This window comes from Hirundo rustica, chromosome 1 (assembly GCF_015227805.2).
Source record: "Hirundo rustica isolate bHirRus1 chromosome 1, bHirRus1.pri.v3, whole genome shotgun sequence".
Classification (NCBI taxonomy): domain Eukaryota; kingdom Metazoa; phylum Chordata; class Aves; order Passeriformes; family Hirundinidae; genus Hirundo; species Hirundo rustica.
Genome location: NC_053450.1, coordinates 124608642 through 124631284, shown reverse-complemented (window position 1 = coordinate 124631284; position 22643 = coordinate 124608642). Strand labels below are relative to the sequence as shown.

Sequence of the window (22643 nt, the reverse complement as noted above, 5' to 3'; positions counted from 1 at the left end):
GTATGCTTACCTCAACTCAGTTTAATGTAATTTTTTTTTCATGTCAGGCAATATCTTAGTACCCATCATGGCTGCAAATCTCAGCTTCTGTTTCTAAAATCTGATTTACTAAATTTGTTTTGTTTTCCTACCTGGAAGAAGCCAGTTCTCAGAAATTGAAGATTTTGCTGAGTAAGTGAGGCACAGACTTCACTGTTGCTCCTTGTCATTATTTATAATCTTTCTTTAACAGATACCATCTCTCTGGTCATCTGTAATATCAGTGATTTCCAGAAACACACAGAGGCCCCTGCTGGCAGAGATTAGCTTTGTCAAAGCAGTTTGTGTTATTTGCCGTGTCAAATGGTTTAACACACAAACTTTTCTTCTCAGTGAATTGTACTAGGATTTCAGTGTCATCATTTTTCACTTTGCACATAATCAGACAGGAGCAATATAAGAGAAGGCACTCCTGACAAGGCAATCTATTGTAGGAATTTCGTTCCAAGAGGATTAAAGAAATACTTAAATTTCAAGGATAATCATGTGGACCTTTCACAGGGACTGTAGGGGTTTTTTAGGCTGATTTAGTGGTTGATGTGATAATCATCAGATATGCAGACAGAAGCCTTCTCAGGTATCTCTAGTTTTGCTAGAAAATGTTGGTAAGCCATTATGTTCTCTCTGAAGTCTAGTGACTGAGAGAGGTATCTCTGTTTGGCAAAAAAAGTGGCAGGGTGTCTTAGGCTTACAGCTTGGCAGTCATGGAAAAGTGGTTGTGAAATTAAATCCTGTAAGTTTTTTCTGCACCTTTTGTGTTTTGTTTTGTTTTTTAATGGATCCATTGTGAAATCATGACTAAGGCTGACAAAGTTCTACGGTAAAGTCAAAGAGAATTGGTTTTCAGTAATGTTTTGGTTGGACAGGTTTTTAGCTCTTTATTAGATGCAACCAGATTAGACACATTATGTCTTTATTTAAGAAGATTCTCATCAATGTTTTTTGCAAGGCTTTTTTCAATAATTTTTTTCAGTTGCATGAGACATGGAGAGGATAAAGGGGATATTTCATTGATATTTGTAGGAAAAATTATGAAAAAGGTCCAACTTACTGTCTCAAAGCTCTGGTTTTTCATCCCTTAGAATCTGCATCTAATTTTAAAAAAATGAAATTTTGAAAATAATTTTTAGATGCTTATATAAATTATTAGAATATAAACTACAAGATATTTCTTTCAATGTCTTGAACATAGTTTTCTGTGGGAAGAATTACCTCAATACACACATTTCAAAATTTTAGCAATTAGATCAAATTTTGGGGCAAGTCCTCATCTGTCCTCATTCCTCCTATAGTATCCTATGATCAGCAGATAACAGCATGCTTTAATTAGTCTGGGAGAGATATTCCAAAAGGTAATTAAAGTTCGATGCAAATTTGTCAGTAAGTGATTCATCCTTTAGTCTTTATGGTGCAAACTGCCAGATGTGAAATTCTCATACGCTGCTACAGCCCAGTCAACTTCCTTTCAAGTTCACTAGGTCTGTGTTCTGAGTTCAGTCAGGGCCCATCAGAACCCTGGTGGGATGCTTTGGAGCAACCCAGTGTAAAGAAAGCATAACCAGACAGCTCTGGCCATTGGCAGACCTTCAATATTTGATAAAGTAAAAGAACATTTCTTTCCAGTTGCTCTAATATTGCAAGCAATAGCAAATGCTGACTTGAAGATAATGTACCTTTAGGCATCGGGAGAACAGTATCTCAAAAACGGACAAAAAAAAGAAAGGGGCTGGGAAGGGTGGCAAAGCAGTTTTTATTGGTGCAATAAAAAGGAATTGAGAAACTTTGCTAAGGAGGTTGTTGAAGTTACTTTATGTTGCTCTTACTTTATTGATGTTTTCTCATCAGGTGCTGAATGAGTCCTATCATATAAGCTTCTAAGGGTTATGAACTTCTTTTTGGAGTAAATAGTAAACAGACCTTGTCTGGAGTGGCAGGATATATCTGCTCCCTGGAGGTTTTTCCAAATTGCACAAAGGAAACCAGGGCCTCAGGGTAAATTAGTAGATATTAGTTGAGTCTGTTGAGTTCATGACTTCAAGAATGTGTTTTGTTGTTGCACAGGCTTGAAAAAATAACAGGCAAAACAGTGGAATTTACCCTAACAACTCCTCTGGTTTCCAGCTGTACCTCTTTTCTTTAGTTTTGAAAACTGGGTGGTCAAAATATATTTTAGTGTCCACTTACATGCTTCACAGAATTTTAGGAGTTTCTCCACTTCTTCCAAGGCAGCTGCTTCACAAAGATGTGAAGCTGTTACAAAGATGTGGTTGGAGTTCTGGAATTTCTAGTTAGTGATTTAATACAAAGTTTTGTGTGTCATTGAACATGTACTGGTTTAAGGGTGTAAAATAAAGTGGGTGAACATACAAAATAAAAAAATTGTCCTTGTTGAATGTGAGTCCTTTAGTCACCTAAACTGTTCACATGCAAAGATTAGGAATATAATGGAGTGAGATGCTCTCATCAGGTTTACAGACCTTACCAGGCTGAGTCCTACATGAGCAAACAGTAAAGGAGGGAACATTTTTGTCTTTGCTCTGTGTGGACAAGCAATATTTCTGAATCTCAGTTGTGGCTGAACAAGGATCTGATTGTGGCTCATTTTAGTGGATGCCAGTCCCCAAAAATCTCTTCTGCTACCTTGGTCCATTGCCAAACTACCACGGTTTGTGTAGCTCAAGGCTTTCTCAGCCTCTGGTTTTCAGAAGGAGGTAGATGCTGTTCTGCTTTGAAAAATGCAGCATGTTCTTCAGTGTGTTCATGGTGTCTAACTCCTTGTGCCCTCCTTCTCTGGTCAAATGAGGGACAGTGTAAGATGTCCCTAAGATGTCCCTTAAGATGTTAAGTGGTCATTTCCTCCCTGTTGTTTCCAAGCAGGAAAATTTCTAAGCCTCTGTTAACAAGCCTAAAGGTTTGCTTTGCTAGGTTTTGTGACAGCTTGCATATAACAGCCAGCACTGACCTTATTCTGTATTTCCAATGTGGTCACACTCAAATGCAACTGATGTGGGTTGTTTTCTTTCTGGAAACCCAAGCCAAAAACCATTCCTTGTTTATACCACATGGTCCCACACCATGTCTCCCTCAGGGCAACAGTGCACACCTTAGTCTTGTTGGGGTTTTTTGCAGCTAAGAAAGTTTTCATAAATAAATTCACTTAAAAAAAAAAAAAAAAAAAAAAAGTATTTTAGAAAGAACAGAATTTAAAATAGATTTGATTCTTCCATGCCATTCCCACACGTTTTTGGTATGGTAATGTGGTAATGGCTGTTCTTGATGGGAACTTTCATGGCTGCAATATTCCTTTTTAGTACATTCATGGGGAGATTTCTTCAATCTTTACCACTAGGTTATGTCAAAACTTGAGTGTCTGACACGGGGGAAAAAAGGAAAACTGCATTTCACCTTGGATGTTATACAGCAAATTAGTGATCTGTATCTGTAAGTCAGCAAGTGTTGTCACCACGAACATGTATTTCTCACTTTTTCTGTATCAACATTTTAACAGAATATGAGTGATTGCCTCCTTTCCTTACAGGTAGATCTTGCCAGTTTGTACATCAAGATAGGTGCCAAGAACATGCCCACAGTGTTTTTGCTGACAGATGCCCAGGTTCCAGATGAATGCTTTCTTGTGCTGATTAATGACTTGAAGGCATCAGGTGATTAAACCAACAAATTTCTTGAGAGATTTTTTCCAGTGACAAATGATCTGTGTTTTCATTGAACTTTAAAGAGATTATTTCTCTTTCAGGTATTTGTAGGGGGAGATTTTAGATAGGCCACGTCAAACCATCCAGCTTGAACATTGAGTCATACTTGGTTAAGAAAGCATGGCCCATTGGGGAGACAAATTGCTAAGGCTTGTCATGCATAAATGCATTGATTTGGGGGGAGATGAGAATGTCCCTTTGACTTAATGTTATGTTTGCTTTGGTGTGATTTCACTAATTTCAAGCAATGCCCCCATGACTGCACAAGTGTAGCATGTAGCAATGAAGCTTCACCTGTGTTTTGAAGATGAGAAAATCTGGGCTCTGAATGAGGAGATGTGGGAATAAGATGGAACAAGAAATGCACATCTGGACAGGCGGAGTGTATCTTGAAAGATTTTTTTTTTAAGTCATATTTATTTTTTCAACCAGACTTCTAAACAATTTACCAACAGCCTGTGGAAAAAAAGAACCACCATTCTGAAGGGAACATAATTTATAAGTGAATTTCCTATCAGGGCAAATTCAAAACAAAGTTGTTTCGTATCCCCCCCCCAAAAAAAAAAAAAAAATTCCTTTTAGGGAGAAAAACATAGGGAACAGGAGAAGACTGTTTTGTTACTAGATATATGTAGCATCATACCATAGCTCTGGTTATGTGCTTAAACCCCATTGGGCTAAATACATGTAGAAGATTATTTGTCATGTGTTACCTACCCCTTTGTCTTTTCAAAGGAGAGGTTCCAGATCTGTTCAGTGATGAAGACAGGAAGGTCGTAGTTGCAGGAGTTTGAAAAGAAGTCTGAGCCCTGGGCCTGACGGACGTCAGAGAACACTCCTGGAGGCAGCTCCTGAGAGTGTGACTGCAGTAGAAAGTAAGGCACATTTCAGGGGCAAGAAACAGTGATGAGATGATTAAAATAGCAACACATTTCTGTTATCTCATAACCCCGCGTATGTTGGCATACTTCTCTTGAAATCTTACTGGTTGACGTGTGGCACCGGATTTGCCTCTCCTGCGTTACCCCTGTAATAACCTGCCTGTGTGGAGGCTTGGTGAACACCAGGTTTTGCTCCTAGATCTGGCTGTTGACTTCCTGCCTGTTCACAGGAAAGTCACATAGCTGCTCTATGTCCTAGTTTCATGTCTTGGACATAATGAGGCGCTTCAGAGAGAAGATGCTCATGAGGAGTTTATGGCGCTGTTAGTGCAACTGTAAATACTCTTCCTGATCATACACGTAGTAACTCTTAGACTTTTGCACAAGTTATTGAAATGGCACAGAAAATGTTAATTCTTTCTACTTTTCTAATGCCATATAAAACTGGGAAAATTAAAGTATCCATGTAGGTGTTTTCAGATTTAAAACTGCTTAGCAATACACATAATATGATGCCATAATTGCAACAAGTGTCTCTCCTAAACTCTGTTTTAGAGATGCTCTTTTGGTGGGAAACGATAGTTCTCTCCTGAGAGCTGGAAAGCAGTAGCTGGGAAAAGTGGTTTGGCAGTGGTGTTTTTAGGAACTTTGGGGTTATATAGGCTTCAATTCACGCATCATCTGAAACACCTGTGTAACTGAAAAGAAAATGAGAAGTCTGAAAACCATTAACCCTTAAGAATAAGAATGTTTTGAAAGGGATATGTGCCTCATACTTTTTGTATTAAAATGATTTCCTTGATTGAGCATTAGAAGAGCCTTCTTATAGCAGATTATTCCACAGTGATCTTCTGTGTGGGCTCTGTTTCTTAATTTTCTGACGTGTTTAGCCACCACTATTCTAAAGAGCATTCTGATTTGACTATGAGTTCTTACCAAGTTCTTACACTTTATAACATACCACTTTCTCTTTTTTTTTTTTCCTCTTCTCTTTTTCCAATCCTGATTAAATTTTGCTGAAGTTCCCTCCTAACTCTAATTTTGTTGCCATTACTTCTTCATTCCACAAATTTATTCTACAACTTAAAGGCCAATGGAGAATTGTATACAATCTAGTGCGACATATTCTGTATAATTTTCAATTTTACAGACTTCAGTGACATGGTCAATAGTGGTGCTTACCTTCTGCATTTTTCTTTCTGACAGTGCTATTTGTCTCTGTTTCATTGCTATGGCATTTGTATATATTTTTAAGAAAGGACGGGGAAAAAATATTCCTAATATCTCTCTTCATTTTCTTCTTTCACATTTTTATCCTTTATGTTTTCCTTATTCCCACAGTAATTTCTTCTTTTCTTTCCTTTTTTTTTTTTTTTTTTTTTATTTTTCTTTTAAAGGGCTTTTTGAAAGCCAGCTTTCAAACTCCTTTTACCTTGCAACAATTTCACCAGTCTCCTACTGTGCAAATTAGCACTTCTGGAGGCAAGAACAGGAGATGATGTATTCATGTTGCAGGGAAGCAAAGGAATGACATTATAGTTCGGAAGGAGACATGAATTTCGTGAGTTAACACACTTCTAGGTATCTATATAAACTTTTAGTTAGTGCAGGGTGACCCTTCACCTTCTCATTTCCTTAGATCTGAAAAATAAAAGCCTAATATAATGTGAAAGAGAACAAAATGGTTAATTTAGACAGTTTCATAATGTTAAAGCTCAGTGTGGTGATATAGTCTCATTTTTCCATTTCATTTTAGAAAAATCAACATCCTACATTAAGCCGCATTTTCCCCTGAGCTCACTTATAATCTTGTACCCTGCAGTTCTGTTTATGCTGAGGGATCTGTAGCTCAGGAACCAACACTACACAGTGTTGATCTTTGAATCTCTTTGGTTTTGTGTTGGTTTTCTTTTGCTTGTTTTCAATCTGGACGTTGCAATTCTGCTGTCAATGTACTGAGTACATGCCATGTGTGTAGATGCAGATTTGAGTTGAAAGTATGTCAGGTGAAGACAGTGGGCTGCGCCATCATAAAATATGGGTCCACAGCTGAAGGGTATCTGAGGACAGATAAGCACCTGAGAATTTCAAATACTTTCATAATGAATGATGAAATAAATTATAAAGGAAGAATGATGGTGGAGCAAACAGCTGATGAACACTGTAAATGTTAATGTGTTGATGGGTCTAAGGCACGCACAAGATGAGAGGTTTCTGAAGCTCAGTGATTTACTTGGGTTCCAGATTTTTTTTAATATCCCAAATCTCTGTGCAGTAATCACTCTTAAATACTCTGCACATGACCAAAATTTCTTGGGAAAGTAGACGTCAGAAGAATTATTTCTCATAAGCATGAATATGATGAGATCCATCAGTCTTGCTGTCTCTGGAGCTCCATCTGACTTTACTTTTCTTAACTGTACTTTATTGGTTGTCGTAGCCCTTCAGCTTTTCTCCAAAGATGTGAACACCTGGCCTAAATGCCCTCATGCCCTACACAAACAAACCCTCAAATGAACTCTTTCCAGTAAGTATACTCTTTGCAGTATCTCATCTTTGCATATTTTCCAGGTTCTCACTTCAATCTCTTCAGTGTTCTTAAACATTACTATATATTCCAAAGTCAGACATGTGAAATTATTTTTTTTTAACTGAATCTCTGTTATTCAGTCCATGTGCAGCCAGTTTTCTTCATGAGCTGCTGATGGGTGCTTCAAATACTTGCTCATCCATCCTTGAGCAAGTTTCTTCATAGTGTATTTTCCTCATGTAAAGTTTACAATCTCTCAGTGGCTGTTGTGAAGTCCCAAAATTAAGAACTAAATATTCTAGTTTTAAGGGAATGCCATATCTCCAATTTCCTTCCAGCTTGGCATGACTACTTTAGTCATCACTTCCTTATAATGGTCTCCTCTTTCTATAGTTCTGTTAGGATTTAGCCAGCTCTCCATTTTCTATGGAACTGAGTAGTACAGGAATTTCATGCTTCAACCAGATTTAAAGTCAAACATAAGCAGTGTCCTGCAATGCCACAATCTTCTCTATATTTTTATGGTTACTTTTCTTTTGAATTATTGCTCTCTTTCATTAGGACACATTAACCTTTTCTTTGTTGTTTGTCTTGCTACTGACAGAATCTATTTTTGTCTGAATCTGAGAGGAACTTGTGAAATCCCGTTGGAGCTCAGTTTTGGCCAGTTCTCATGGTTTTTCCTTTGAGGGTATAAATACACATCTATTTGCTTGAGTGCTTAAATCCCAGCCAAGATCTATGTTTTTAGGGTTTATGGTTCTATGTTAAACTAATACTGACCCCAGATTTGTTTTAGATTTTGGTTTGGGATTTTTTTTTGTTGTTGCTCTGTTCAGTGGGGAATAGCTATTGAGGATTTCTAAGTTCTGTAGCACAGAAAACATCTGTTTCTTCAGTTGGCAGGCTCTTACAGAGTTCCTGTTTCTGTATGAAAAGCTCCAGGCTTTTCTGATTTGGATGTCAGCCAACTCTTCTGGAGCACTCAGAGAGCTGACTTTTAAGGATACATCTGTATAAGTAAAATGATGAAGGACATTTTGTGGTCCTGAGGGCTAGTAGCATGAAAAGGCTGGTAACTATATGGCGTAGCTTTCCCCATTCTCTGCTCACAAAATGATGGTGGTGGCAAAGAGCAGGCCAGGACTAATTCCTGGTCTGTGCAACTCCTCACTGCTGCTGCAGCACTGCTTAGTTTCATATGGCAGAACCATGAGAGTGCACTAACGCTTCGACAGCATGGGCTCCGTCAGACCAGTGGCCGAGTATGTGCCAAGGTGCTCTTTAGTTTCTGTCTTGCTCTGTTCCAAACAATCAGTGAACCTAGAGGGCTTGCATATTTGAGATGAACAGGAGGAGGTTGAGCCAAAAAATATAGTGTGAGATGCACATCTGTGGTGAGTGACATGTGTGAGGCTCAAACGGGCACTTGAGAAAACAAGGGGTTTGTGTTCTTAGGGGTGGTGAATACTACATGGAAGTTCATACTGATTTCACAAGATAACTGTTCTTTTATCTGCAAGTAATCATTGTCTTCATTACTCCATTGTGTGTGTTTAAATCTCAAAAATCCTCAAAGAAAGGGATCTCTCTCTTGGAGAGCTTACTATGTTTTTCTGTTTCTAGATGAAATACCTTCACTGTGATATTTATATCCTGGTTGTCTTGAAAGACATTCTTTGTTTTTTATATGGAGCATTTCCTATTCTTTGGGATTTTTTCCCTCTGTCAAATTAAACTGTAATGTATGGCTTGGACAAAGGATAAATGTTTTCAAAATAAGACCTTCTTGCTTATGCAAAGATTGTTCAAAATAGTAAGTAATAATTACTCAGTTTCTCTCACAGCTCTCCTGCTAGCAGATCACATGGCATCTTCATTATTCTGTGTGCAAAGCAAGCAGTGCACAAGGTCCTTTGTAGTATAGGGAAATCACTGGGGAGAATGCAAATGAACCCTGAAAACATGCCATATCAAATCTATGCCTGGTGTGAATTTACCAAACTTCACCAAAGCTAAAGGAGAAAGAAGGGCTATGCTGTGGTCATGATCTGGTTACATTCTTTTTATGACTACCTTTTCAAGTATATCCTGTATCCTATATTTTTGTTCACAGAAAGTAATTAACAAATAGATAGTTATCTAATCAGGGTATTATATTATATCCAGGACTGTGCTGGAATCTCCGGCCTACCAGTACAGTATAGTAAAAATCTCTTAGCATGTGTTTTAAGGAAAAATAATGAAAATTTTGAGTAGAATGTCAGAGTTTGAGCTCTAGGACCAGATATTCCAAGAGCAATTTATTAAATGTTTGAGAAATTGTTTTTCTACACTTCATCCTGTCACAATAATCTACAAAGTTTTTTGTAAGTAATTCATTTTACCTATCTCTATATTTTTATTGGATTTGATAATACCTCTTCATTCCTTGTAAGGTTTCTAGAATTCAGTTTTGCAGAATTCATCTACTTTCTCTCTTAGTCTTTGTAACACCTTGATTCAATTGTTACCTACTACATTGTAAACCTGTGCTTGTAAAATTGTACTCACACATTTGAAAACATCTGCCAAGGGCAAGGAGAGAGCAGAGGAGTTCTGGGTATCACTTAGTAAATCTAGAATTTAGATGCTGGAGTAAGGTTTACAGTAAGCAATCCTAAGAGCCCAGTATTACCTTCTCAAGGATCTGCAGAGCATATAAACTAATGCAGCTCCTTGTACATCCAAGTAATCATTCTAAATCACTCTGAGCAAATTACATTGGATAGGGAAAGCATCCTCTCACTTAAGATTGATATAGATAGTAATCATCCCATACAAACAAATTTTCAATATTTAGGGAGATTAAAATATTAGTTAAAAGAACAAAGAAAACACTAAATTCTGATTTTTATTTTTTTGTTTTCTGGTAAAAGTCCCAAGACTTTGATTTGAACTCTTCTTGCAGTCTAGTATTTGGAGAGTTAAGTCCAAATATGAGCAATGTGAGGAGCGTGGGAGGGTGTAGAAGATGAAACTTCAAGCGAGTCTGTGTATGGTTTGCAGCTTTGGAGGTGTGATAGATTCAGTTTGGCACCCCTGCTATAGCAAGGGCACTTGTGAGCAGCACATCAAAGCATGGGCAGATCTCTCCAGACTCTCCACCGCTGCTGCTACCCTGGCAAGGATGGTGTGCAGGTCTGAGAATGTGGCCGCTAGAGGAATAAAGAAAAGCATGTTGCCCAGGCTTCAACATTGCTCACCATGGGTCTTGGTATTACAAATGAGCATAGAAATTTTTCAGAAAATGGGGTGGCATGAGGGAGAAATATCTAACTGAAGGATGCCAAGAACCAAATTCAGAAAACTCAACAATGTTCAAGAGTTGTGAAAGAGTCATAGCCAGTTCTTCCCCTACATTTTTTTCTTCTCTGATTCAAGAGTTTTGTGGTAGAGACCATTTATTTTTGTCTCTTTTTGGTTGTTTCTTCTGTGTGTGCCCATCTTTATCATCAGCATTAAATTCCAGGTTCTTTGTGTCTTTGTACAGTTTCAGTATAATTTTCACTGCTTGGCTGGAATTCTACATGGGCATTTCTGCCATTTACCTCTTCAGACATTCAAAGTAGATGATTTCTTCCGTACCTTAACCCAACTTGCCAATTGGCCCAACTTTGTAACATTCCTAGGCAACCTGGGTATTCTTGGTTTGACTTGGTTCTACTATCTAGGTTATTTGCATAAATTCCTGTCTTGTGTTTTCTAGTGCAAAGATGTATCTTTAGAAACTATGAGATAGTGGCAATTCTTTTCCATCTTCCATCTTCTTTCAAGATATTATTGAACGATTTTCCATTGTTACTAGCTCCTCATCACTTTATCTCTTCAATGTGACTGCTTTAAAACTCAGTGAAATATTGAGTCAGGTCAACCTCTTCCTTTAATTGCTCCTTTTTCTGCTTCATTTCTTTCAGTTTTCTGGTCTTCTTCCTTTTTTTTTTTTAATCCAGTTTTCTCTCATAGGAATATCAATGCCCAATTAGCCTAATGGAAGAATAAACTTGTTGCTTCCCAGGCACGCCTGACTGGGCTCTGTCTCGGCTACTGTGGTTGTTGGACAAGTTATAAACTCCTCTGAAACATTTTGGATGCTTTCTATTTCTATTCAGTGACATATGATTTGAGAGGCCTTGTGCAATAAAAATTGCTCCTTTAGTAAGAAGCATAGAGGAGAGTCTCTATTCCTGTTTCAACAGACTGATGTCTGTCATTTTACCAATTAACCAAGAGCACATACAATGGCCAAAGCATGTGCTAACTGCAGTAAGCAGGTTCACAGAATCGCCTGAAGACTAGAATAAACCTTCCTTCTCAAATGCAAACTGCTTCGTGTAGACCTGGTGATATCAAGACCCAGGTACATTTTTATTTTCCTTTGAATATTTTGGCCTACCCTTTTTGTATATCTCTTTCCACTTTTATTAAGAATGATCCTTTAAATGATCCCATGCAAGCTAAGATCCAAATCTCTTTTTCTTCCTGCTCTTTTAGAGGGGTTCCACTGCACATAAAGAGGCTTGAATAGATTTAGAACTTCAATAACAGGGTTTCTGTCCCCATGATTAACTGAATGTGCACCTTCTGGCTGTCTGCATGCCAGCCAGTCTGTGTGCCTGCCTTATCTATAGCTATCAAACTGAGAAACTGATACCAGCATGGAGAGAGTAGAAGAAAGCTGCAAAAGTGCCATGTTTGTACAAGGGAAAAGGACCAAAACCTATTTGCCCAAGGTTGCTGACAGAGTTTATTAGCTGCCAGATTTGGCTCAGCTGTGTACTGCCTGGTGCTGGACACCTCTCTTTGATGGCCCCAACTTGCCCTGTGATTCTTTTCTCTCCCTGTTCCCTCCCTCCTCTCTGCAGATTGTCCTGTGTTTCTGTCCCATCAGTGGCAAGCTGTGAGCATGAGCTGGGAACTTCCCAGCCATAGTTAACTGCCTTGCTATTGACTGGCTTCATGAGTGGCCATGGGAACCCCTTCCCTCCAGCAGCAGGAGGTTCATTGAGGAAGGTGAGGGGGTCGAGATGCAGTTTCTAGCTCGTCAGTTTCCTAAGAAAGTAATGGAGATTACTGAAAGATCGATAACTGAATAAGCTGGTAAAAAAAAAAAAAAAAAAAAAAACCAACGTTCTTTCTACTCCTTGCTGCATACTTACTGCCTTTGGTGTTGTTCAAGTTCACCTCTGTTAAAATGTCACTGCCTGATTCCTTCAGGAGATTTCAGGGAGCTGCCTAACACAGGCAGAGAAGTGAGGGGAAGAGAAGCACGTAATTCATAACACGGTCATTGCAGAATACTTCCATTCAAAACTTTTTAGGATCTTAGAATTTATTTAACCCTCTCCAATACATTTAAATATATTCAGTCGGGCTGTAGCAAGTGAGGCTGAAATATTGTTGTGCACAGTCCAGGTGAACTGAAGAGTTCTCCATCTATTCAGCAATCAGAAAGACAGAAATTTCCCCTGGAAAGGCAATCCATGGCACCACGTGGCAAATGCATTTAGCATTTTAATATTTGGGCAATTTTTCTCTTCTTGTTGCTGATTAATGCGGAGTGTGACGTGTTTGTTTTCAGAAAAAAACCAACAAATACACCACATGCATTAGTGAGTTTCTCTTCAGGGGAAAGGAATATTCTTGTATTCTTCTAAGAGTTTTAGCAAGCTGCATCTGATGTTCTTCCTAGCACAGGACAACGTGCAGCAACTCCCATGCTGGCAGTGAGGCTGTTGGAGTTACTCACGTAGATGTGGAAAATGCTTACTCTGCTTCATAGATTGCCATTGCAGAAGCTTCATTCTGGAGTGCTGTCATATTGAGACCATTTATTTGTATAGAGGGGTTTTAACCAGGTAAGGCTGAAGATTTCAGGAATTCCCGAGGAACTGCGGTCTGGTTTTCGTTGAGTGCAGCACAGGGCAACTCTGCATTTGCGGTGTTCACCCTCCATTGAGACCCATACAAAATACAGCAGTAGTCGTGAAATGAAGGTGAAGGAGAGGGCAAGGGATGGCTGGTGCTGCTTCCAGGGATGCCGTGGTCGCTCCCCCTCCCCGGGCAGAGTGGAGCTGCGGGACCCACTCCGGGCTCCCCGGCTGAGGCTCCTGTGGCGCTCCGGCGGCACACGGATGCCTCCTGTAGGGCTGCGAGCGAGGGAGGGATGTTTGCAAATAAACCTGGCCTTTGTATGTTCCATCAGCTGCTCCTGCGCTTTTTATTTTTTTTTTTTTTTTTTTTTTTTCCCTGATTTATGGTGTCATCAGGCTAGTTATTTGTTGTCTGGTGAGCTGAGGGTGGGAGGGGAATATCCAGTTGCATAAATTTTTAAGGTGATACCAACTTCTTATCTGAAAAAAAAAAAGCAGATACGATTGCACGGAGAAAAGATTTTTATTTTTTTTTTTTGTAACTTAAGCATTATGTTCCTCAATAATCATTTTCCTTTTAGATAATTAATAAAGATTTCTCTGATCTTAGCAACTGTTAATGAGTTTCTTTCTTCATGTTGGTGTTAACTGCTCCTGGTAAGTATCTTTCCTGTTTGAGTCCTAGCAAGTGAAATAAATGTCAACTAAGAAAATAACATGACACTTTATTGACAGGGAATTAAGGGGTTTGTGTCATCAATGTGCGTAAAGCAGTACTGGGTGCATGAGTCATGTGCAGCCGATAGGAAGACCAAAAAACAAAGAGCAAAATGCAAAAAATAATAGGATAAGGCAGGGAAAAGGTTTTAAGTGAAAAGGGTACTCAGAACAGAGGCATTGAAATAGCAGAGGAGCAATGTCAGTGTGATGGGTGGGGAGGGAAGGGGAGATGGGAAAAAAAGGCAAAACTGAACCAAAACAGAAGGAGAGGTGTAAAGCCAAGGGTCTGAGGAGGAGTAAAAACAAAGTCAAGGGAGAATGACCAAGTTAGTAAAGGGAGGGGCAACAGGACAATTGCAGAGATGTATTAGGATATCAAAAGAATGAGAGGGGCTGAGTGGAAAAAGACCACCCTGGAGAAGAGGGGATCTTAGAGTCTGCCATCCCCTCTCCGTTGAAGATTTATAGGAGGTGGTGTCCTCTCCTTCTCTCTAGTGCTGCCATGTTAATGTGTCATTTTGCTTGCTCCATTTTAGATATTTCAAGAAAGTCCTTTGTTTGCTCTTAACACAGAAGTTCTTGTTAGTGCTCACCTGCGTCTGGCTCGTGTTGTTTCTTATTGATCAGCAGCAGCATGAGGTCTGCTACTGAGTAATTATTTTGGCATAATTGACACATGGCTCCTAATTGCCTTTTTCACACTTTCAAAAAACTGAGCAAAAGTAGTCGATAAAAGATTTTTTTGTTTTGTTTCGTTTAATGCTGTATAAAAATATTGCCGTTTACTTTTAGTTAGGGTAGCTGGAAGTTAAGCCAATGATTTTTTTTCCTCTTAAAAGTTCAATACAAATACGGGATCATATTTATATTGTTTTAATAAAAAGTGGAAAAAAATCTGAGTTTAATTGGTGAACGAAAACCATAAAAAACTCCCAGTAATTATGGGAACTGAGAAGGAAGGTTGGGGGGGGGGGGGGGTTAGGCATTTTTTTCCCTCCACCTCTTTGTTTTCAAAAAGCAATTACCCTTCTGGTAGATACAGTTTATCCAGGGAAAGAAGTGGGTCACGTTGAGCTCAGCAGGGAGACGGTGGGCTGCACGGTCAGTGTGTTGCATGAAGGGTGCTGCTGTGAACATCCCTTCTACTCTGTGTGAAAATATCTGAACAGAAAGATCCTCCCTAATTGTGCTGCCTGTTGGAAACAGGCATTGCAAGCAAGACCCTTTTCACTGGGAAGGACATTGGCCAATGTGTGGGTTAAGGACAAGAAATGGTGAGTTCAGAGGTATTTGAAGGGAAATGGGAAGTATCAGAAATTTATTCAGTTCTGATGTCTTTGATTTCTTGGCAGAGAGAGGAAAAGAGCCCTCTTCTGTTTCAGTACTGAAATTGCTAAACCTCATTTTAAAAGAGCACAAGAAAAGAACAGGGTGTAGCAGTTCTGAAATCCATGTACTGAGCTTCCGTGGACTTACAAAGGTGCTTTTATACCTCATTTGATATAAGACATGATCTACAGTGTTTTGAAATAATCTGTGTCCAAATTCAGCATGACAGGCCTCCCATTTCTTACTTTCATCTGATGTCACACATCATGCAGTGCAGAGTAAAAGGATCAATATTCCTTAATTCGCCTCTTTGAAAATAACACGTGTGCATTTCTATAATCTTTGAATATTTTATTGTTGCTGTCTTTTATGCTGCTTTTCTGCTGCTTAGCACCAAACAGCATACACTGTTAAGCATACCAAAGGCAAATTCATTATGCTCTTAGTTCATCAAACTCCAAGGTATTTTACAGCATTCAGTGTGGCAAAAGAAGCAACCTGGAGTAATATTTTACTTTCTTTCCTTGCCTCTTAAAGTCCCCTCTGTCTACTTACTCACACTTCCCAGTTACCTTTTCCTTCTAGCAAACACTGGCTTGGCTTTTTTTTCTCAGTTTTGATAATTGCCTGCAACATGTTAATTTTCAGTGACATTGGTCTTTTTTGTTCTTTGCTTGGCATGTTCCAGCTAGCTCAACCTAACTGCAAAGAGTCAAGATTTATATACTTGATAGTAATGACTATGTTACATCCTGAGAAAAGACAGAGGGAGTATGCGGACAAAATTCCTGTACAAACTGCTCATAACTTGCCTTGGGGTTTTTTTTCATGTTTAAAGTCAATCAGCCAAGGCCTAGAGTAGAGAGATTGTATAAGAATGAGCCTACTTCACCCTAATGTTTTCTTTCAAAATATATGTAGGTTTAATCCTCAGTTGTCTTTAGCACTAATGAATGGTTTTGATTTGTACCAGCCTAATCTTCGTTATTGGCTTCAAGCTACTTTATGTTTTCTAGTGAACTGCTGTTAAATCAGATTTTGTTACTGTATCAACTCTTTTTTTTCTCCTTTTTCCCCCCATAAAGAGGGCTAAATTAGCAATAATAATTTCCTTTGCCTACAACCCTGAATGGGCATATATTGAAAAGTACAATGCAGTATTTAAAAAAAAAAAAAAAAAAAAAAAATCCTGGAGATAAATGAATGGCAGAATAAATAATTTATGCTAATGAAATTACTGCAATTAGTAGTTCCACAATGACCCTTTTAAAAGCCACAGCTGTTAATGTCAGGAAGTGCTGTCACCGCTGACCTTATCATAAGAGAAAGTGACAAATTGAAAATGCGGGGAAGACCAATCCTCAAAGAGGTCTGTTCGGGAACGATTAGTGTTTTCTGAAAACCAGTGTGAATTACAACCAGCTGCTCTCTGGCTCGGCGTGTCTCCCATGCTGTGCCATTTTGTTAAGCTCGATAACAATAGTTATTTTGCCCCATTGAGACAAGTTGTCTCGGGCCACTTCCAGCTCTACCGGAACACACTCCATTCCTCACTGATTTACAAGTGAAGCTGTTGTTAGGGGGCTTTCGGGGCTGCTGGGGAGAGACCTCTCATAAGGATCGCGCGTAAGGAGGTTGTCTTTCCCTGGGAAGAGCTGTACTGCAGGCAACGTTTGTGTCACAGACAATAAAAAAGGGAGAAAAGGGTTGGGACACATTTCAGTTGGAAGCTAAATGCTGCTCAAATCTGCATAAAATGTCTATTCCTGCTGACTAGCCTTGCTTTTGCAAACAGTTTTTTTAAAAGATGAATTTATGCTGCTTTGCTTCCGCTAATGATGTTCTGGTTTTTCCTATTTGTAAAGCAATTTGCCTCCGCTTTCCCTAAATGCAAATCATTTTTTATTTAGTTCTTGCTTTAATTTCTGTTTTTCTGATCACTGGTGAAATAAGTATTCTTCAAAACTAGCTCTGAAAAGGCACAAGAAAATAATGAGTTTTCTTACTGAGAAAAATGGCAAGCCTTTCTGCATCAACCTGATTGTAATATTAATGATGCAGGCTTAAAACATTTGACTGCATGAACAGCCACTCATGAGCAATTTTCCCAAAGTTCCCTAAGCATTATTGACAATGCTTTGGTAAATTACGTGTGACTTTCCTCAGAGTTGGTGTAGCTCATTTAATTCATATTAATTGATTTTTAGGCTTCCCTTGATTAATTGAACTGGGTTCGTCTTGTACAGAATGCAATAAATAATCATTAAAATGAGGGAGATGTGACTCCACAAATGATAAAGTTTAAGTTTGTTAGAAGTCATAGAGGACAAAATGAAAGTTAGTTACAATGATGGAGTTAAATGGGTTTTCTTAGTATTTCTCTTTTAATTTTGCATACAATACTCTTGCTTAGACATGTATATTGATTTCTTCTATTAATATATGCAGATAGGGTCGTTTAAAATGAACAAAAATTAATTCTGGGGATTTCCTATTTCTTGTTTATCCTGGGAGAGTATACTCTATTTCAAAGGACTGCAGTAGTATCTTGTATTTACTAGTTCAGTTTTCAACAAATTTAGAAAAAGGACCTTTGAACTTTGATCCTGAACCTATCCTCTTGCTGTCAGAGGTGAATAAAGACAGGCATTTTATCTCTGCATTTTGCTTAGAAACACATGACTTAATGACCATCTGGAGCTGTTTTAGATGCGCCTGGCCTGTTTTGATTTTTATATAGTATGTGAAGAGAAATTTCCGGTCTCCAGCTGCATTTTGGTCTCTGTGATAAGAGAGAAATCCCACGTGGTGCTGTGTGGGACCCAACACAGGGCTACAATAGTGCCCTGAGGTCCCTTCTGCAGTGTGCTGAGATTTGTTTGCAGCTGGAGTTAGAGTTGGTGGTTTGATGCCTTTCTGGCATATAGGGAAGTGTCCATCTGAACTCTATGAAGTCATAGCCACTTTTCTGGTTAATGCCCCTTGAAGCTGATAGAAGGTAGTTTTAGCACAGAAATATTGCTGATTTTCTGTAGTTTTATGGTATCTAGAGGCTCAGCTTTTGGGAGCACTCCACAGTGGTCTAAATCCTGCCCTTGTTTTACAGTTTGCCCATCTATCTTTCAGAAGCACAGATAAGCAGGGATGATACAACTTTGGAAATCTAAATTGTGGTGTTCAGTTCAAACTGAAGTTGATGGCAAAAATGCACTTCACTTCAAACAGGAATTTGATGATATATGAGGTGTGTGAGGACAAGTGTGATTAGAGCAACTCTAATATATTATTCTTTAACCTAGAAAGGATTTCTCTTCAACAAGAGTTCCAGAGGTGAAGTAGAAAATCCATAGAATATTAACTTTGTATATAGCAGTATAGCGAACTGGTTTAATATCTGTTCCTAGTTTTTAAGAGTTTTTACTAAAAAATAATAAAGTATTAAGCACTGAATATTTTTTTATATTAAAAAATATAAAGTTGAAGCACTGAGCTTCTGTGGTCATGAGGACTTGATGAAAGGCAGTGCAAAATTAATTAATTTATGTACAAAACAGTTGGGGAAGGCTCATTTTGCTTTAATGCTTTTTTTCCTGACAACATTGTATTTACGCCTGATTGAAGTAGAGTGTCGTGAATAAGCCATCCTTAGAAACATGCATGGATATACTTAAGTTACACAGATATAATTAAGTTTAGAAGGATTTCTTTGTTCCTGTGTTTCCATTTGCTCTATTTCCTCGGGTATGTACAGCCAGTCAGGCAGGACTCCATGGTTTATGTGATTTCATGGCTTCTGCCCACACCAGTGTGAATGTCCTGAGTGCCAAGTGCAATCATAACAAGGGGCAGTACAACTACACCACTCCAAATAGTTTTCTGGAGCAAATCAAGCTCTATGATATCCTCCTAGACAAAAAAAACAAGAGGCTGCCATTTACTTGGTAAATGGCATGCAGAAGCTTTCTTCAGAAAGAAGGGAGGCAGCGGCTTTTTAGGCAATACGTGGAAGTCACAACCTTTTCTTTCCTTCTTTATAAATAATCTTTGTTTTATTGCAAATTGTCATCACCTTTTCATTAGAGTGATTACTTGTGGAGTGGCATTTTTGTGTTTCATTGAAACAGACAGATTTTCATTATTGGGGTTTTTGGGGGGGGGGTGTGTTTGTTTTGGCTTTATTTGTTTTTCTGGGGGTTTTTTGCCTTTTTTGTTTGTTTGTTTTTGTTTGTTTGTTTGTTCTTTGGATTTTTTTTTTGCACAGAAGCTCTTTGAGCTATTTAGCTGCCTTTGGAAAGAGGGGACAATCTATTTAAGCAAGGACAAAGTCTGGAGGGAGGGAGAGTGTAGTGGGGCTACTGTGAGATGGTGGGAGGGAAACAAGTGCCACAGTAAAAGCTAAGCCCAGGGAGAGAGAAGAGGCAGCTGCATATGTGTGGATTTTGTGCATGGCTGAGGGGTAATGAAAGCAGAAGGAAAGTGTGTGAAGCCTTTCCATGAGGTGTTGTCACCTGCTTGTGAGGCCAGTGCCACTTAGCCCCCAGTCAATGCTTCTGCTTTCAGTTCATTGGTGGTTGATCAGCCCCCAAAGACGGAAAAGAGGGGAAACTGCTGGGAAGGCTTTACCCCATCCCACCCACACATGTGTTCCCTAATCCCCTTGGCAAATGTTGAAGACAAACCATAATCCAGCGATTTCCTTATCGAAAACTAAAATTCTCTGTGCTTTTACGCAAATGAAATGCTCAGCTGTAGTCTGCATGACATTGCATCTTGATGCTGCTTCATGGGGTTAATAATGGGAGCTGGCTGGCTTATTCCCACTTTGTCAGCTGAAGACCTTCAAAAAAAAAAAAATGGTCAACAGAAGAGTGTCTGAATTTTAAAGTCTGTTTATAATAAAGTAGCCCCTGCCAGTAAATTATTAAAATGATCTTTTCCTCTGATTTCTAATTTGATGAGGACGGAATGGTAATTGGACAATTTCATGTGCTACGTGCTGTGCTGGCTGACAGACCCACAGCTCCAGGCACTATCTAGCCAGGCACTTGAACATGGAGCCATTTTTACCCTGCACTCTGAAGCTTTACAGAAGAATATCAAATGAAGCAATCTCCAGTATTTTTCTTAAAGAAAAAGACATAAAGTCAGCTCGATCAAATTGAAAAATAAAGTGAGGAGAGATTTGGAATCTCTACAGTCATCTCTTAAAACTCAGTACTACAGCTTTGTCAAATCAAATGGTCAGATTTTTTAAAGGTAAATTTAGTAGGTTTTGTAAGATTTCAGAGGCCCATCAAATCAGGAGAGCCCTCAAGACCTATCTGATTAAAGTCTAAGCCCTCTAATATTTGTCTTCCACTTTCTCTTACCAACACTATCCAGATCTAACTAACAAGACTGCTCTAGTTAAAAATATATTTTTATTAGCTGCCAGACAAAATGATTAGTAGGTTAGCAGAAAAACAAAAAAACCCAAACCAAGCCAAACTTACAGTTATTTGAAACATCTTCTTTATATGTGAAAAGACATTGTTGCTGGATATTTTCGTATGAGTTTCTCAACTGGCAGGCAATGAATTGCTAGTTCAGCAAACTAGCAGGTAGCTTTTGTTCAGCACTCTCTGAGTGTGCCTTAACCTGACAGCAGAGCTCTGCTGGAATTACCTTCTCAGAGTGAATACCGAGCATTTTTCATAACATTCTTCTGCCTTTGCGCTGGCACGTCTTTGCTGCGTGCAGCAGCCGCGCCTCCTTTGCCCTGCTGAGACACCTTGATTGCAGCCCCAGCCTCCGCAGCAGGACAGGCATCTGAGCAGCTCAGGGGAGCTGTGGGTCTGTGGTGGGTGCACTTAGGCTGTCATTGTTAAATTATTTATGTCAACAATATTCTGGCAGGTACAAATTGAAAAAAAAAATGAAAATATGAAAATACAATGCTCCTCATTAGAGATCCACAAAACATGAGTTCTGTCTTCAGTTCAGCTTTTGGGTCTCAGAACCATGCCTAAAGACCTGAATAATGCATTACATTTTGCCCTGTAGGTAGAAGATCTAAAATCCGAATTTGCTACTCAAGAGGCAGAACTGCAACTGAAAAATCAAGATACTGAAGCTTTGGTTGCTAAGACAGGGTTTCAGACTGAGAAACTGAGCCAAGAAAAGGCCATTGCAGCTGCAGAGGAGCTAAAGGTCAGTCTAATTCTCCTATTTACTGATTTTGAGCTATATTTAGAACAAAATAAACCTTTTTTAGGTGAACAGTTTTGAATAACTTCCTTTCCAGATAGCATAAAGTTTAAAGAATTATTATACTTACACATGTAACAGCATTTCACACCATGATTACCACTTGACCTTTCTTTACATTATGCCTTTTCCTAACCTTTTAGCTGTTTGAATGAGATAAAAGAACAATAAATACTGAGCTCATTCAAGCATTTAATGGATGTGGATCTTGAGAATCAGACCTATTTGTAATACAGTAAAGGTCAAAGAGTCATCTCTTAGCACTTCAGATTTCTGAAGGCTTTGAGGCTCTAGGTAAATTGAACAACTCAATTGATACAGAAGTTCATTCCACCATTTTACAAGGTACAAATCTTGAATCTTAAGATTATAATAGTGTTCCAGATAATGTATGTCTTCAGTGTTGATTTTCCTTGATTTTCCTTCTTTTTGCTCTCAGTTCAGCCTGTTAGAATTAGTTATCAACATCTGTGTTGGAAATGTAGAGGCTCACATGCTTTAATGTTTTCAGAATGAATAGAAACACATAATTTCATCAGAAGTCTAAAATTTCCATCTACAGTTGTAAGCATGTCTTTTGAAATAAAGCACCAGCAGTATTGAGTGCTGTAAAGTGCTTTAAAGGTAGATCTTCTACTTTTAAAGTCTGGAAGGCTCATTCAAGTCTGAAGTTTTGCTACAAAATCTCATGTACATTGACCAATAGTGCAGAGAGAAGTCCTTAATTGGCTTGTAATAGTTGTTAATGTCTGATTTTGAGACATGGAAACTTCGAGCTTCCAGGGATTTTGTAGTTTCCAGATATTGAGCAGCAGAGGAGATTGTCCTGTCTAAACATTCAAAATGGTCTCTCATTTTCTTCTGTTTTGTTTCTCCAATACTTACCACCAGATTATATTTAATACATTTCCAAAAGTCTTGTGTCTAATCCTAATTTTATTGAGAGAAAAGTAATTTTTTATACCGAGATAAATGAAGACATGATCAGGACCTTTATACCTCTCTGGCTCATGCTAACTACAGACTTCAGACTTTTGCTGATCCATATCTCACATAGTACCTAAAAACAACTATGCAGTCTCAAGTCCAAACAGTGCAATTAATTAAACTTGTGCAAATGGGATCCAACAGCTCAACATCCTACCAAACACTTTTCAGTGATGCTTTTCCTGTATTGGTTCCATATGCTTCTGATAAATTTAGATGTTCAAAATACACCCTTAACACAATTTTAATTACTTCATTAAGCAGCTAGGTGAAACACATAGAGTGA

At 38.6% G+C, this 22643-nt stretch overlaps 1 protein-coding gene across 1 annotated transcript in view; it reads left to right on the top strand.

Annotated features, from left to right (window-relative positions):
• DNAH11 (dynein axonemal heavy chain 11) overlaps window positions 1-22643 on the top strand; it is an 83604-nt gene that overhangs the window by 22773 nt on the left and 38188 nt on the right. The window contains 1 exon segment of the mRNA XM_040060947.1: window positions 21167-21313. Within this exon segment, the coding sequence (XP_039916881.1) occupies window positions 21167-21313 (147 nt within the window).